This window comes from Xiphias gladius, chromosome 12 (assembly GCF_016859285.1).
Source record: "Xiphias gladius isolate SHS-SW01 ecotype Sanya breed wild chromosome 12, ASM1685928v1, whole genome shotgun sequence".
In the NCBI taxonomy this organism is placed as follows: Eukaryota; Metazoa; Chordata; class Actinopteri; order Istiophoriformes; family Xiphiidae; genus Xiphias; species Xiphias gladius.
In genome coordinates, this window is record NC_053411.1 from 14,696,150 (window position 1) to 14,713,717 (window position 17,568).

Consider the following 17,568-nt stretch of genomic DNA (forward strand, 5'->3'; position numbering starts at 1 on the left):
CAGTTTCTTGGCGTAGATGTTTCACTTCTTATACCGGTTTTTATGCCGCTGTATGGCGGAATGCGTATCTAATCAAATCTGAGAGACTGTAATAAGCCCAAAGACTGGATTTAAATCAACAGGTCCTCCTCAGTTTCAGTGATTGGGACAAATAAAAGTTTTGCTACTCGATAACTAGTCAGTGTCAAGAAAAACTACTACGGAGTCCAGAAATTTTACCACTGCAAACATGCACGCAAATGTCTCTGCAGGTCTATAAAGAGAATCTCAGTGAAGCATTGTGCAGCCTTGAGGTACCAAACAAGCTGGTGCAACTTATTTTCAGGAGGATGGTGGATGAATCAACACTAGAACTGAACACATTCTGCAAAAGCACGGAAGAAAAAACAGCCACGTTAAAGTTTCAAACATGCGGACAGAAGCATGCTGCAGCCCAAAGAAAGAAAACAGACCATTGGAAACAAACTACAGTTCCTTTTAATTTTATTACAAAAACAAAAACAGGATTTTTCAGAATTAACAGTACAACATAGCTACTGCGAAAGAACAAAATAGGGACAAAGAGGAGGACAAGTGCGATGGAGACAGTGTGTATGTGTGTGTGCCTGTCTGCATACGTTTACAAACCCATTTTAAAAAAAATTAATCAGAAAATGTGCATCTGCCCCCCCCTTTCAAAAAAAAGACAAAATGTTCCATCTTATTTCCACAATTTAACAAACACTGAAGAAAACATGAGGGAAAAGTGAAATGTAGATGAGGAGGTGGAGAGGACAGAGGGGCGAGGGATTCATAAGCTTCTCAGTTTTATATAAAACACTTGGCAGAGGATATGTCAAGTCTTGTCTTTTATTATCCATTAGTTAAGAAAATCATCTTTTTAAACAGAAAATAAACAATGCTTGCAATAAAAACCCATTTAAACACACACGCACACACGCACGCGCACATACAGACACACACACGCACACACACACACACACACACACACACACACACACACACACACAAACATGAAACCCTGATGGATGGATGGATGGAGATGGGAGGTGGAAACAAAAGAGAATGAGGAAGGAATGAAGAGGAAAAAAGCTAATGAATGAAGTGTGTGTGTGTGACCGTCCTGCTGGTTCTTTCTTAACATTTCAACATGACACTTCACTGACCAACACAAAAATAAGGGGCTTCTACGTCTATATACACATCGTGTGTCTGAGCGTGTGTGTGTTTGAGTGAAGTGTATGAGTGAAAAAAAGAGCCTGTTGGGGTAGAAGGAAGGGTCAAGGGTCAGCTAGGTTTGGCAGTATGTGTGTTTGTGTGTGTGCGTGTGCGTGTGTGAGAGAGACACATTTAGGACCGTCGCTTCTTCTTGCTGGGTGGAGCCGATGACCGGACCTTTCTCTTCCTGTTGGAGGTGTCCTCATCCTCGTAGTGACTTTCTCTGTCAGCTAGAAGGTGAGAAGAGCAGAAATGACGTAATTATCATTTTAAACAATTAACAACTGTTGTGTTGTGTTGTGGGGTTGCTGAGGAAAACACAAAAAGAAGTAATGTTCTAATTTATAATTTTCATACAGAACTGACTGTTGAGGAATAAAGCTGCAGACACAAACCTTTCCTGGCTTCTTCCTCCAGCTCGTCCCAGTCTTTACCGCTCTCTTCCTCGCTTCCCAGCGACGCACTGTAGTCTAGATTGTGTCAGAGTCATGAAACACGTAAGTAAATTTAAAGGCATTAATTAAATACCATTTCAGCCTGAATGAAAACCTGCCACTATGACCTGTTCTGCAGTAAATACAGTTTCAGCAAACGCTGAAAATTAGTTTCACCCTGTTCTAAAAATGTTTTTCGTTATCGCTCAGTGTCTGTCAGTGATTTTCTTGATTAAATCAATAAATCGCTTTGTGTACAAAAATGTTTTTGACCAACAGTCCAAATTTTCAGTTTACTGCCATATGATGAAAAGCATCACATCTTCACATTTAAGAAGCTGGAACCAGTGAATGTTTTGCGTTTTTGTTATAAAAAAATGTTTCTATTAATTCCTAAAATAGTTGCTAATGTATTTTTGTTGATTGACTAATCATTGCAGCTCTGCACAGATGTCACAGAACAAAGAAACTTTCACCAAGTCGTACCAGAGTCCTCTGTCTCGGAGCTGTAATCCTCGTCGCTGTCTTCCTCCTCGTCCTCCTCTTCGTCTGCAGACGGGTTGAACGTTTCATCCTCCATTTCGGATTCCGAATCTTCCTCCGCACCACTTCCCTGAGAAAATAATTAGACACGGCAAGACGGATATGACCACAAACACAAAAATGCTGAACACAAGTAAAAAGTTGCTGCTGTAATTGTATTGTTTGCAATTACTTATGAAAGTAAGAAAAAAAAAAAAAGGGGGGGGATCTAAACTACTATTATTTTCTGCTCAGTTTCAAGAACTTAATCAAAAACTTGGTGCCGTTTGTTTCCTTCGTAGCAGAAACCTGAATCCTACATCCACTGTGCTGAACGTACCTCGCTCTCCGGGTCTAAGAAAGACCAGCCTCCCTGCTCGAAGAAGCCCTCGGGATCATCGACGATGGTCTTCATGATCTTGGTCCAGTTCAGAGACTGGACTCCCTCTGTGTACTTGATGTCACACGAGCTGAGAGAGAGAGAGACAGGAAACGTGAATACACAAAAACCAGAGCAGCAGATGTCATATAGACGTTTAATCCAAATAACATATCGAACAAGTTAAAATAAAACATTAACGTTTCTACTGGGCCTTACTTGAGCCACTCCTTGATGGGGTCGAGGGAGTTGACGGGCACGGCGTTGATCATGGTGACCTTCTTGTTGTAGTCCTTGTAGACAATGACCACGTCGAAGTTCTTCAGGTGGAACTGCACTCGCTCAAAGTGGACCAACTCCACCTCGTCCAGAGTGACGACGAACGGTGGCTGGACATGGACAAAAAATAAAAAGATTTCTATCAGAGAGAGAGGACAAAAGAAATTGACCAGTGTTTTGCTAAACTACATTAATATTGAAGAAAACTCATTAGAAACACACACACACACACACACACACACACACACACACACACACACACACACACACACACACACACACACACACACACACACACACACACACACACACACACACACACACACACACACACTTCATGAATAAAAAATATGCTTAATATTTTAAAATAAGACATGGTTATATTTTGAGTACACCCCCAGACGACTGTTTATATGTTGTTGACCAATTTCAACAACTACAGGTTAAGCACCCAGGACATTTTCTGCAGCTGGTTAAATGTTTGTTGTTTTTTTTTTTTTTAAATGAGATAAAACTTGTCAGACCACTGTTCTTCAAGACTAATTTTATCTACACACCAAAGTTAATCCTTTTGACTTGTTTTCCCAGAACAAAACAAATTTCCTGAAGGTTTTGAAAGCTGATGAGGAATGAATCTGTTGTGTCGATGCCAAGTGGCCTGACAACCAAGTAGAAACGGTGCTGCAGCGGTTGCAGGCTTGCTCAGTGTTCTCACTCACCCATTCAGTAACATTGACAAGGGAACTGGACGTTGGTTGTAGTAGGCAGGTACTCCTGTAGGGGGCACCCTGGAACCTGGAAACAAAGATGCATCAGTCCAACTGCTTATGGAGCTGTCCACACCCTCCATCTACTCTTATTTTTACATTCACGTCTGTCGTAGAATTTGCTCAAAGCAGGATCAGTCGGTTTCTCTCACCCCAGGTCTCTGAAGGGCACCTCGAACTCCAGCTCCTCTTTAGTCAGCGTCTCCACCTTCTCGATGAAGTTCTTGAAGGCCGACTTGAGCTTGTGCCTCATCTCCCGCTCCATCTGCTCGGCGTACAGGTCGTCCCGGTCGTGCATGTGTTGGTGTTTGCCCAAGTCTGTGGTGATCTCCCCGACCTCCGTGTAGAACTGGACGTCTGTGTGGCGTCTCTTACCGAACATGATGGCGTTCTGGGGAGGGGGGGAAGAAACGAAACATTAACATCCTAAAATTATACTTAAGGCCATTTTGGTAGAACATACAGATGCATGTTTCCTAATACAGAGTTTCTGTGGGGTTCACCAAGTTCCATTCAATGATTTTAACACCAGATAAATGCTGTTTAACACCTTTTTCATGAACATTCTGGCCAAAGTAGGAAAGTATGATGGAACATAACCTAGAATTATTTATCATCATCATCATCATCTCATTTAATCAGTACTTTCCAGCTGTACAACAGTAATTCCTGATGATAAACTTAATAACATTAACATGACGTGGATAAGCGGCATATAATGGATGGATGGATTAACCAATGAAAAATGACTGGTACATTTGCTACAGGTGGCAAAAGAAAATATTTAGGACTTTTGTACATTAAATTGAGGGAACTTATTGAATTTAGTGCTTTCTAAGACATGCAGATACCCTGTAGTTATCTCTGGGGGGGGACCACTACTACTACTACTTTGTTAGCTTAGCTTAACATAAAGACTGGAAACAGCTAGCCTAGCTGTCTAAAGCTCACTCATTAACACGCTACATATCCAATTTGTTTAATCCGTGCAAAAAAAACAAAGTGAGAACGAAAACGACAATTTCCCCCCATGCTCAGTCTTAATGCTAAGCTAAGCTAATAAGCTGCTGGCTGTTCCTTCATATTTACTGTACAGACGAGGGAAAAAAAAAAAAAAAAAAAGCAAAAAAGCTTATTCCACTAAATGTCGAAGTATTCCTTTAAGGAGAAGATCCATTACTTGAGCTTGAAAGTGTGCTGTGGCAAGACGGGTGAGGTAATAAACACACCTTGAGGTGGAAGTGCAGTACAATGATCATCTCCCCGTCACATGGCTGGAAGATGGCGTGTTTGATATTGTTGTAAAGGATGTCCACTTTGTCACCGCGGACTGACGTGAAACGGAAACCTGTACGAGGAGACCAGAGAAGTTAGCTTCAAGCCTTCACACCGCACTGGTGACAGTTCTCAAATTCACCAGACTCGTGTTCAGCGCAGGAAGAAATAAGCGTTTCTGTTTGGTCACCATTAGTATGTGCCTCCAGCGATCCCTGCATCCTCTTCTGTGCGATGTTGGGTCTGATGTAGAGGTCTTTGAGCTTGGGGTTGCTGCGGTTGAGGTTGATGACCAGCGAATCTTGCTTGACAATGCCCTCCTTCTCCTTCTCTTCGGCCTCTCGCGTCTTGTAGCGTTTCTGTACCTCCTTGATGATGCGGAAAGCGTTCTGCAGGTTGGTCGAGGGCACCGACGTGTCGCCGGGAGCCTTCAGGTTGGACGCTCGGTACGTGCTGAGGGGAAAGGGAAGGAGTTGACAGGTGTAAATGGTATAATTAGAATTATAAGGATGATTCAGGAGGATTATGAGCTTCAGAAAAAAAGGACTTTTAAAGACAAATTAAAAAAATATATACTACACCACAATAATAAAAATTACCAGTTATACATACATTACACAAAAATTTAAAATTATCTTCAAAACATTAGATGAAAAACTTACAATTCTTATAATAAAATCATTCTATTTCAATCCATCTGCTTGCCAAAACATCAAATTAGACTTCCAGCACCCTGGACTGGAAATGTAGGAAATATTCAGTGATTATTTAGTGAATAATAAAAGACTCACATTTCTTTGACAAATGTGGCGTCAGGGTTGGGGAAGATATTTCCCTCCTGTCGTCCCAGAGAGCTGCCAGGGACGTAGAAGTTGATCCTAAGGTAGGTGTAGTCTCCTTCTACAGACATACTGATATTCTGGACGGGAGAAAAGGGAAAAAGAACAAAACAAAAACAAAGATCAGTCAATATGAAAAGACTCCTGGGAAATAAATAGGTTTTAAATCTGTTGTCATCAATAAGGGAAAAAAAAAAAAAATTCAACGAAAAGAAATGCTGATAAGACAGTTGAAGATAACCGCAATGTACCTTAATGGTGGCGATGTGGAACGGTGTGGCGATACCGAAAACGGGCATGACGACAGTCTCGTACTTCTTGTCAATGAAGATCTTCATTTCTCTGATGTCTTTTTCTCTGGGCATCTGAGAGACGTTCTTATAGGACACGTTAGATTTTCTGGCCCTGAGGGGGAAAAGAGAGTGGACTCAATTAATGACCACAAAGTTAATTACAGCTCTGTTAATTTCCAGGGCTACTGCTGCTACCTGCTGCTCTCTTTAGGTTAGGGAGGGACTGATTGGTGTTGACTCTTTAAGTTTTAAATACTTTCCCCATAATGTTTTTTTTTTTTTCTTGATTCACATACCGCTTTGAGACACAAATCCACTTTTACTTCCCAAAACTAAAACAAATAGATCAATTTTAACCTATCTGGCTGCAGGTGTAAAGTTCAGATGCCGCAACTAGTAACATTCAAACCTTAATTCTTTTGTTCTATCTTCTAGTGCCCCCTTCAGGCCTCCACCACTCACTTCTGAATCTGCTGCTCTCCCTTCTGCTCCGTCAGACGACGCCTGGCTTCTTCGTTCAAATGATTGGCCAGCTCCTTCTGGTGCGCCCGCCTCTTCTCCTCCGCCGTCATCTCATTCTGAGTTTGACAACAGACACAATTTAGTGACCACGCAGAGAAACCAGAGTCAAAGATTATCTTATTATATTTAAAAAAAAAGAAAAAAGAAAAATGAAAAACCACGACACACATGCAGAATACAGACATGTGTTACAGCTTTGGATGGTTAGGAAAAAAAAAAAAAAAAAAAAAACCACTCACTAAAATGAAAATGAAAAACTTTTTCCCATCAGCAAGTGGATTTTTATAACTAAACCAGTTCAGCCGATGAGATTTTAGAAGAAACAATGAATACTTACCTTCCCAAGTAGCTGGTAGAGTACAAAAACATTCACACTCTTAGTTATTGACAGTCTGTCAGTGTGGCAAATAAACACTGATCACCAGCCGCATATTTAACGACACACTCACTCTGGTTCTGTCTGCGAGCAGCGCTGCACTCCGAGCTCCCTTCCCCAGCAGCTCCTCGGCGTCGTCGCCGTCTTCCTCCTCATCCTCCTCATCGTCATTCTGAGAAACACACAAAAACAAGACGCACCAAAATATGTTTCATTAAATTTTCCTTTCTGTCCGCTCCTACTCTCCGTGGTCGCCTATACTGTATTTTAAAATCAGACGAATTCACAACAAAAATTGGGATTTACATAGGCTTCTATTTTAAATAGTATAATGACCAGCAGTCATGACCGAGCCGCTGAGCCGCAAATGAAAATTATTATTTTACTATCACTAAAGTCAGACAAAATGAAAATACTACATTGGCTATATTTACATGTAAAATGCGTGAAGTTTTAAAGCAACACAAGGTTGTCATATTCAAGCACAGCCAAAAAGCATCAGTTTCCTTCTAAAAAAAAAAGGAGCTGCAAACGTGCATTTATGCTTGTAGACCATGAAAAATGTCACCAAAACAACTCTAAACTATGTTAGAAATGTGGCTGCTGAAGAACAGAACGCTGCACATCTGAAACGTTTCCAGTGGATTTTGAAACCACGACCGAGCCGTGACTGAGCCAAATGCTGTGCTATTGTAATCAAGACTACAACACAAACAATACATTAAAAACAGGGGGGGGGGGGTGTTAGTTATAATGGAAATAAATGGTCTATATATGTATGTGCATATAAAAGACCCATTAAATACATGCTATAACAACCCAATCATTAACCTTGAAAATACATTAAAATCTCAATATAGTTGCAAAAAAAAAAAAAAAAGAAAAGGAAAACTGATAGAATGTGGATCAACTGGTATAATTTAAAAATATTTAGAAATGACAAATAGGTTTCTCTTCAGCCTCAACTTTGTTTTGTTTGTGCAATTACTTTCAAAAAGTTGAATGTAAACAGACACCCACCTTCAAGAAAATTCCCACATTTTTAATCTTCTTCTTAACTGGTGTGAGTATCGTGGCAGCCTCTTCCTGTTACAGAAACACATCGGGTTGTTAGACGCTGTAGAACGGAGTGAAGAGATTTAACTTTTGTGCAAAAGCTGATTTGGATTGTAATTTTTATATAGTGGCAATCATATCAAGTGACGGAGAAACACTAAAATGTGACATCAAAATCGGAGTATACACACCAGCAATGCTCATATTAAGGAATTCCTTATAAACTAAGAAAAGATCTGATCCTAATGTTCTGTTATGTACACAAATGAAGACCCCTGAACAGCTCTTTTTAAGCAGGGAAAGTATCTTACCTCATTGATCTGTATTGTGTCGCCAATAAACAAGGCATACTTTTTCTGCTCTTCCTTCTTGCCATCTTTATTCACGAGGTCAGCAAAACCCAAACTGATGCTGAACACCATGCCTGGAAGAGACACACACACACACACACACACACAAACAAAATCTGGTTATCAAGTTATCAGAGACCACCATAGAAAAGAAGAACGAAAGTTCCAGTATCTTCAGGTAATTAATAAAAAGTATAAAAACACAAAAACAAATTCTCACCTTTTTTCAGTTTGTACTGGTTTTTAGTGTTCAAAACCAACGAGCCTTCTCTGAACTCAATTCCCATTGCAAAGCTGCAAAGAACAAAACAAAAGTGACGATAAGAGTATAAAAGTGTGCGAGGACGTGGAAAGGAAAGGTGGCATTTGTGTGCATTTACCCGAGGTTTTTGGTCAGCTTTGATACAAGGTCTGACTTCTCCTTCTTCACGTACTCCAGAACAGCGTTGTAGGCGTCGCAGAGTTTGACACCTGTGAAGGAGGCATGTTTATAAATTTTTATAAAGAGAGAAGCACACACAAATATGCTCAACATGCTCATTGTTTTTGTGTTTGGTGACAAGGACCTCACCGCTTATGGTAACTACCCACATCTTCTGTTTATTCTAGAGTGATTAGCAAATTTGTTGTTTAGTCATTCAACAGAACATTAATCAGCAACAATACTTGATTATTAATTTTAGCCATATTTCAAGGAAAAAAAAAAAAACTTGTTGCAGCTTTTAAAATGTGAGGATTTGGTGCTTTGCTTTGTCATATAAAACAGCCTTTGAGTTTTGTTACTGTTTGAATACATCTCCATGGGGTCCTACAAGTTGCAATGGACAATTTTCACTGCAATTTATCAAGAGAATATTTGATTTGATTTAATTTGATTTGATTCAATTAATGAAAACATTTGCTAGTTGCAGTCCTAGTTCTTTCCCACCACAACAGTTTTACACAGACCTTTCCGTTTTACAAAATTACCTCGATCTGCGATACATTAGAAAAATGATGTATGTGTAAAAATGTTGAGAACTATCACTTAAAGAAAAGAAATTACTAAAAAAAAAAAAAAAAAAAAAAAAATCACAATTCAGACCAGAAACTTGCTGCCACTTGCTATTTCTTGGATCGCTATCAAATGTCGAGTCGCTAACGTCACACCTGGTGGCTTCAACAAGTACCCCAGGCTCCCCACGCTCCTAGCATGCTCCAGAACCCACCGTGTTTGAGCTCTTTGAGCAGCTCCTCCTCCACCTGCAGCAGGAAGTTGTAGTTGTCCTGCATCTCCTGAGGGGGGTCCACCATGAGGGTTCGCACCAGGTTGGAGCAGTACGACTTGTAGCGGATCCCCATGGCACACGTGATGGCACCGAAGTGCATGTGGTTCTTATCGCTGGTAGAGAGAGAGAGAGAGAATTGTGCCAGTTAAAATGATAGAACAGTTTAATTTAGGATCAGCTAAGCTTTTCTCTCTTGTCAACGTGTAGCGGGGTCAGAGGCCAGAGCATTAACCCTTACCCTGGAGCTGGGAGGGGAGTCAGGGTCTTGTTTCTAGAGCACTTCAGTAGGATGAACCCCAAAACAAAGCCCGATATCTGGGAGACCTGATTACGTACCATTTGCCAAATCACTACTCTTTACTGCTGTTCTTTGCCACTGTTGTGGTTGAATACAGGCTGGTAGAGCTTCAGTTAGTTCGGAGCATATTTAATCCATACCAAAAATCAAAGTGAAAAAACAAGCTGTCGTGGGCAGATTTTTCTTTAAACCTTAAGATAAAGCCAGGCTAGCTAAGCTAACTGCCTCCTGGCTGCAGCTTCATATTGAACAGACATGGCATTGAACTATACATCTAACTCTATGCTCATCACCCAAAATGTCAAAGTATTCCTGTAACCGTTATTTATTTGGTTGCGACAAATCGTTCGCTCTCGGATAAACTTTTTCAAATCTTTAGGGATGAAACAATTCACAATTTTAATAACTGAGTAATCTCTAAGTAATTTTTTAAAAAGGAAAGTTGGGTTTTGAAATATTGGTTGAACATAAAGAATTGTAAGCATTTTCTCTATTATTTGACATTCAACAGCCAAAAACAATTGAGAAAATAATCACCACATTAAATGAATAATAAAAAATAATCATTAGTTGTAGCCCTATAAAATTTGAATTGTGACAAATTGAAAAAAAGGGTCCAATAAGTCATTTTAACCGCACAGATGTTCAATCAAAAAACCGTCCTGTTTTCATATAACAATAACCATCAGCTTTAACAAAACCACAACGTTTCACTGTGTCTCGGTGAAGACAAGGTGAGCTACCTGACAACGCTGAACTTGAGGCTATAGTTTCCTCCGCTCTGAATGATGGGAGGATAACACATCTCCACTGTGGAAGGATCGGCACCGCCCAGGTACTTCTTCTCCTCGATGGCCTTCTCTACCGACTCGGCCAGCTTACTGTGACGCACTTTCTGTTGGGGAGGGATTATAAAAAACAGGAATAGTTCAACACAGGCTTCTGGACGTTTACCTCACACTGAAGTTTTTGGAGAAAGTACTACTTCTTATGCCCTTTATAGACTAATTTTATCAAAGTCAACACATTCCTAAAATCTGGACTATTTATTTGCAAAAACAGGATGCTTTCCGCAGTTAATGTCCCTGTTGAATCCCACCCACTGCTTCTAGAAAGCTTATTCAATCATGACTTGTCATGATACAGTATGCAGATCAGTTCTAATGCTGCATTCACACAGTCAGCAGAATGGCAAGAACAATAAAAAAAGCCTCCCAATATTCTGACTTGGGGGTGTTCACTCATGGTTCCAAGATGGTTAAACCACTGCTAGCCTTGCAGTCACATCATTTGCATAGCCTAGATTATGCTACTTTTGCAACCTCACGCATTTGTAGTCATTTATTAACAACTGAAACCAGATGCAAAATAACCGTGCAACTCCTTTTAAAAATCAGCTGAATTGATTGTATTACTATTGATATTGGATTTTATTTAGATGTGAAAGCCAGGGATGATGGCTTTGTGGCCATAGTGCCAACTGTTAGACGACACTACCGTCTACCTTCTTAAGATTCCCAAAATCTCCAACATGGAACTGCAACTAAGAGGCGGACATGGAAAATTTTCTCAACTTCGTGGCTTGAAATCACATTTAAACGATAGGAAGTAAATGTAGCATCAAACGCAACTCGGTTTCTGGGCGGGTAAAATTTTATCTCAGCTGGGTCCGGTCGGGAGAGCAACAGACCAGCACCTTTTAAAACACAGGTCAACGCAACACAGCCTTTGCGGTGTAAAGATTTTGCCTTTCATCGCCACGTCAGCAAGTGAAAGCATGCAGCAGTAAAGAAGAGTGGGAAAAGTAGAGCTTCAAGGAGTGTTTAGTCGGAACATGCTCTCTGGTCATAAAAAAAAATATTCAGAATTACATACAGTTTGGCACAAAAATCAGCTTTAGCTCTAGTACAAAAATTCCGGCATTAGTCCAGTAAATCATCAGTTAAACACAAGTCCGGCGTTCCTTCTTCTCACCTCATCTGCGTCAACGATCTCCATGACGCGCTCTTTGAAGAACTTTGAGTAAACCTCGCTGGTGATGGCCGCTGCCTTCTTCATCAGGCCGAGCTCCCCGTCTTCCTTCACCGCCATTGTATACGCAACCACAGCGCTGATGTCCACCTGCAGACAGGAAACAATTCAAGAGGGAGAACTGTTGACAACTAAAACACTGAAAATACTCCTCTCTTTATTTCTAATCACAGGTCTTAAAATCCGGTTTCACTTTACATCTTAGATTAAAGTCCTACCTTCACCAGTCCCTCAGCAGTGATTGTGTCGTTCCAGCTCTTCATGTACTCTCCGGGGAATTTGTCCTTGCTGAAGACTCCCACCGCCTTGCCTTCTTTGCTGCCTCGGATCGCCTCGATCATCTTGTCAAAGTTGGCCTTGTTGCTTTCATTCTGAAAAAAAAAAAACACCAGTGCGTTAAGAGCCAGTTCTTTCAAGAATCTGCCTATATGAAGTGCAAAAATAACAATATACACACATACAAAAGACAGTTCTTTGGTTTTACTAAGGGCAGATTGCATCCACAGTGTCATGGTAGTAGATTTAAAACCTTAGATTATACTGGCATGATATTATTAAGTGATAGTTCATACTACTTGAACTTTAGAGTGGGTATGAGGCTCCTTTAACAATTTTTCATTTTATCATAGTTTATTTCATAATATTTACCATGTATGGTTGGGCAGCAGAGTTATTTGAGATGTTTGGAAAGAAAAAAATATGAATCTTATATCCACATGCTCAATACAACGTTTCTTGTTAATGTTGAATTTCATATGTCTCTAACAGGGTTTCGACAGAGTTAAATTTAAGATCTTTATTTTTTTCCTAGTACTTTCCAGCAGTATATAACAATAATTCCTAATGATATAATGAATTAAATTAATGCGACCTGGACCCGGATAAGCAGCACAAAATGGATGGCTGGATTTATCAATTGAAAACTGTTAAGTCATTGAAGATAATTTAAGTCGTTGCCCATTAGAAAACAATGATCGTTCTACCTACTGTACTGTAAACTGAAACTGAACAGCATCCTACGTGCGCAATCCTCTGTCACAACAATCCCACTTTTAGTTCACAGGTGTATTTACGCCTCCAAATAGCATGCAATTAGACACAAAAAACATTTTATAACTTACATCAGTGCCTATAGCAGACAGGAGAAAACATTTAAGACTTCTGTTAATGAAATTTAAGATTATTCAATACCTTCAAAAGACATTTGTTTATGTGGAAACTGAACTCAATGCTTTTTAAAGACCCACAGATACCTTGTATTATGCGGCTGAACTTTCAGCTAAAAGATAGCAGAAAAAACAAGGTTACAAAGGATGCAAAGTCACCGAAACATGTCTGCACTCCAACCTGAATACCCCAGGGTAGTGGATTCAGCTCAATTTAAACTGATTTATATGAGGAAAACTAGTGGAAAATTTGCTGCATAAACCACAGAAGAGGAGGCTTCAAACCTTGTTTTTCAAATGCTGACTACAAAAACAGATTCCTCCTTCAGACAAGCACATCAATCCTAAATAAAACATCACGCCAATATCTTGAACTAATGTGTGGATTATTGTAAAAAGGAGAGCGTGTTCCTTTTACCTTTTCCCTGGTGAGCAGGGTGATGGGCGGGACACCGTTGGCGTTCTCGTTGCCTTTCGTTATAGCCACCTGTTTGAGGAAATCCACCTTCTTCTTGCTGGCGAGGAAGATGATTTTGGTGTCGCAGAACACCATGATGGTGTCTGTCAACTCGTAGCCAAACAGCCAGGTCTGAAGGGGAGAAAAAAAAGAAAAAAAGAATCATTTCTGAGACGAGAACCAACAGATGTACAGTGAATAATTAATCCATATATCCCTGAACATGCATGTGTAGTCCTATTTGCTTTAGCTGGAGTGCGGCTCAACACTAATTTATGACATGGCAAAGAAATTAGCTTGTCTAGAACACAGGGGGTCAGCAACAAGCACAGGCGGGACACATTCAGTGTTATACTCAAGCAAAAGCCAGAACAAAAAGGACACACACAGCCTCGTCAAAGGTTTAATTTAGTTATAATTTGGCGATAACGCCTTCGCAAGAGATTCCAGTAAATTTAATGTGCAAAGAACATGGAGTGACTGTGGGAAATTGCCTGCATCCGGATCTTTACGTGCAGCACCTGGCTGTTAAGGCATCTGCCCAGCATCCTCTGTGATTTTATCCTGCGGCTTTGGCCGGGACACCCCCCTTACCTGTATGGCTGTGGATTTGGCGTACACAATCTCCTCATCCACCCCGACAGACACCACGATGGCGTCGACTTTGCCAAACTCATCCTCTCCTTTCTGTCAGATCACATAAAAAAAGGTAAGCACATGTGATTTACTGTTGTGCAAGAAAGAGAAACATCACAAGACCAGACTGAGGTATTTTCAACTACACCCACAGTAATTGTTTAGGGTTAATTCAGGAAGATAAAGTGCTAGTTTCTGTTGTGCTATTAATCAGAGTGGTGTGTGGATACAGCACCAGTGAAAAAGTTGATGTGTAACACTTCCATCAGCAGCATCTGCACCTGATGCTGCATCTCCTGGCAGCGCAGAAGGGGGGCTGCAATCGCTGAAAGCTGATTTAAAGCCTTCAAACGCCGGGAATAAAGCACACGAAACACTCTTTTAACGCGTACATGAACATGAGAGCCATTTATCTGCGTGACTGGGCTGCAATATCTAACGCAACCTCATCAAGCGACATCACGTTTCAACTTCTGTGAACGAGTTTAAGATGTAAAAAAAATAAAAATTAAATAAATAAAATTAAAAAGTAGACACAAGACCGCATGAAGTGATCTGACACATTTGAGACTTCACATAAAGTAATTTCCAGAAGCTGCAGGCAAACTGCACATCTTACTTTATTCTGATGCTGATTAGCCAGCTAACACTAGCATGTAGCGACGGTTACCAGTGCAAACTGACTAACGTAAAAAAACGACTTGCTAGTTAGCCAACTGCCGGGCGTATCTACGTGGTAAATTGTGATTTTCTGATCACTTTAACGCAGTTTATCTCACGTCAAATTAGCCAGCGCGGGTCCACTACAAATTTTGCGGCTTGGCTAGTAAGTTAGCTTGGTGGTAAACTTACGAGCTAGCAGGCTAGCTAACGTGGTGAATAGGATGATTGGTGGGCTAACATGAGGTAGCTAGCGTGTTAGTCTGATACAAGACTGGTGACTGGTGAAACATCTTGCAGTCGGAAATAAGTTTCACTGCAAAGAAAGCTGGTCAAACCGTGCAGACCGAGGCCTGTTCCCAGCCCCCCGGTTGTCGGCGCTGTATGCGGGACGGGGACACCTCACCGCTCACGCCGACAACAGAGTCAACTCGCTCGGCTGAAAAACGCGGCTAACTCAGCGGTTGGCATCTTCCAGCAGAGCTACTTTCTCCGGGGTTAAAATTAAACAGAGAGGGCACATTAACTCCAGCGAATCTTCCGGTTTTACCTTCCAGTTGCTGTACAATCTTTTGATCCGGCGGTAGTACGCGTCCTTGTCCAGATTTACCGCCATGGTGAGTCCTCTGTTGCAAACTCCAGCGCCCGGCTTCGCTTCTCAGCAGGCCGGAGGATGAGGAGGAGGAGGAGGAGGATGATGAGGATGATGATGATGATGATGATGATGATCCGTGTCAACTAACAACAACGCACTTTCTTTCCACGCCTGCCTGAGACACCACCACAAGATGCTGCTGCTGCCCTTGTAATTTCACTACAGAGGCCTCTTCCTCTGTGTAGCCATCTAATAATCAAACCACCGCAACAACCGAAGTAACCACCCTCCCTGTTAAAATACTCCAAAAATAATAAAATGCAATAACAGTATCAATTTCTCCCCTTTATTCGCCACACACGACCAAGCACACACCGATCTGGTATAATTAAGACCTCGGGGCCCCCCCCTCCTTTCCTTCTTCCTGTGCCTCCTTTTTCCTCCCCCCCTCGACTCCTCACATATCAGCTTTTATAATAAACAAACGTTATCTAAACCCATTATGATCCAACTCAACCTTGGTGCTCGACTCTAACTAAAACGTTTTACGAAAAAAGAATAAAAACAAACGTCTAAACGCTTTAAGGTGAATTCCTTCACTCCTTTGTTTTTTTTTGTTGTTTTTTTTTTTGTTACTTTTGTCCTGTTATTTTATGGTTTGTGGCGCATTTTAATGTAATTTGCAACAACAGCGCCCCCTGTCTTGTGTTGACCACGCTGCTTTTTCCCGCCATGGTTGGTTTTCCCGCCGTCGTCATCAGAAACACTCCTACCGACGTCAATCTCGCGATACAAAAACCACAGCCAAGGAACCGACTGTGTGAAACTCGTTTTTCCGGCTTTTTCGGAAATAACTTTTGTTCTTTTATATCAGCAGCCACGTTGATAAACATTTTATACCATTTCGGTTCATGTCGGCATCCTATAAAATAACGTGCTAAATTTCATATTAATAAACGCAAATTTCAGTAGTGAAATAAGTACCACAGTGTGAAAATACTCTATTACAGGTAAAAGTCCTGCATTTAAAGTTTTACCAAAGTAGAAGTACCTAAGTGTTATCATAAAAGTGTAAAACTATAGAAATTAAAAGCACTATGTTATAATATATGAATTAAAACTGAATTTTTTGTATCACCTATGGTTTAACATGTATGCAGCATTTCAATGTGGAACTGCTCTTTTAAGAATGAAGATCATTTTGTCTTTATTCCTTGAAATAAGAGGGGGGAAAAAAATCTTGCGGCCCGGTTCGTTTATTTCAACTTGTTTCCAACAGAAATCCACTTGCTTCAAGAACGTTTCAGGAATGAGCCTGAGGATCTTCAAAGTAATTTAAATGAGGAAAAGTAAGGGACCGCTGCTTGAGAATCAAGGAAAAACATCACCTTATTCCACCTTATGATACATCCATGGGTATCACCTGTGTAAAACTCCGATTTAAACAGCATATTAATGTTGGGTCGTCAAGGTGGAGCCGATTTCGTTTTGGAAATGAGGCCAGAATAAGGGATTTTAGCTTTAGAATCAAGAAAAGTGTCACCTTACTCTATCAATAAAAATAATATATATATAATTCTTATATTATATAATATTTTATAATATCATTATTGAAAAAATGTGGCCTTATCATTGCTGTATCAGTTTTTTTTTTTAACTTGCTTTAAGAAAATAAAACTTTTAGGACTCAATAATAGACAAATTACTTGATAAGATGAAGTATTTCTACAAAATAACCTAAGCAATCAGATAAATGTGATGGAGTTAAAAATCAAATATGTCTCTCTGCTATTTAGCAGAATATTTACAGGTACCTGTTTATCTAATTAAAGAATAAAAAACATGATATTCAATGGCAATGGGTTGTGAGGCCAAAATGCGCAATACCAGATGTATATTAAAACATAAAATATTTTATTTCACCATTAAAAACATTTCCAGGATATCTACAATAAACCAGACCCATCACTGCATCATTTCATTTGACTGGGAACAGTTTTTTGAAAGCAACTATCCCTTCTTTGATTATTTAACAGACCTGAAAGCAATTCCTTAAATGAAACACTGTCATGTTAAAAATTAAAGCTTTTACAGTGTATTCCCTTTCCCCTTACAGTAAGTAGTGTTGTCAGAGCTGGTGTGTTTTA

At 40.2% G+C, this 17,568-nt stretch overlaps 1 protein-coding gene across 1 annotated transcript; it reads right to left on the bottom strand.

Annotated features, from left to right (window-relative positions):
* Nucleotides 1-454: 454 nt before the first annotated feature.
* supt16h (SPT16 homolog, facilitates chromatin remodeling subunit) lies at nt 455-16,062 on the bottom strand. Its single transcript, XM_040141315.1, has 24 exons — nt 15,377-16,062; nt 14,125-14,217; nt 13,492-13,662; nt 12,126-12,278; nt 11,851-11,997; nt 10,620-10,771; nt 9,519-9,691; nt 8,691-8,781; nt 8,531-8,604; nt 8,272-8,384; nt 7,925-7,990; nt 6,978-7,076; nt 6,469-6,584; nt 5,965-6,118; nt 5,666-5,793; nt 5,065-5,327; nt 4,829-4,947; nt 3,752-3,990; nt 3,552-3,627; nt 2,773-2,942; nt 2,515-2,644; nt 2,139-2,265; nt 1,614-1,688; nt 455-1,448 (listed from the first exon to the last, which is right to left on the bottom strand). Exons 1-24 carry the CDS (start codon nt 15,440-15,442, stop codon nt 1,351-1,353), a joined length of 3,093 nt encoding a protein of 1,030 aa, XP_039997249.1. The 5' UTR covers nt 15,443-16,062; the 3' UTR covers nt 455-1,350.
* Nucleotides 16,063-17,568: the final 1,506 nt, after the last annotated feature.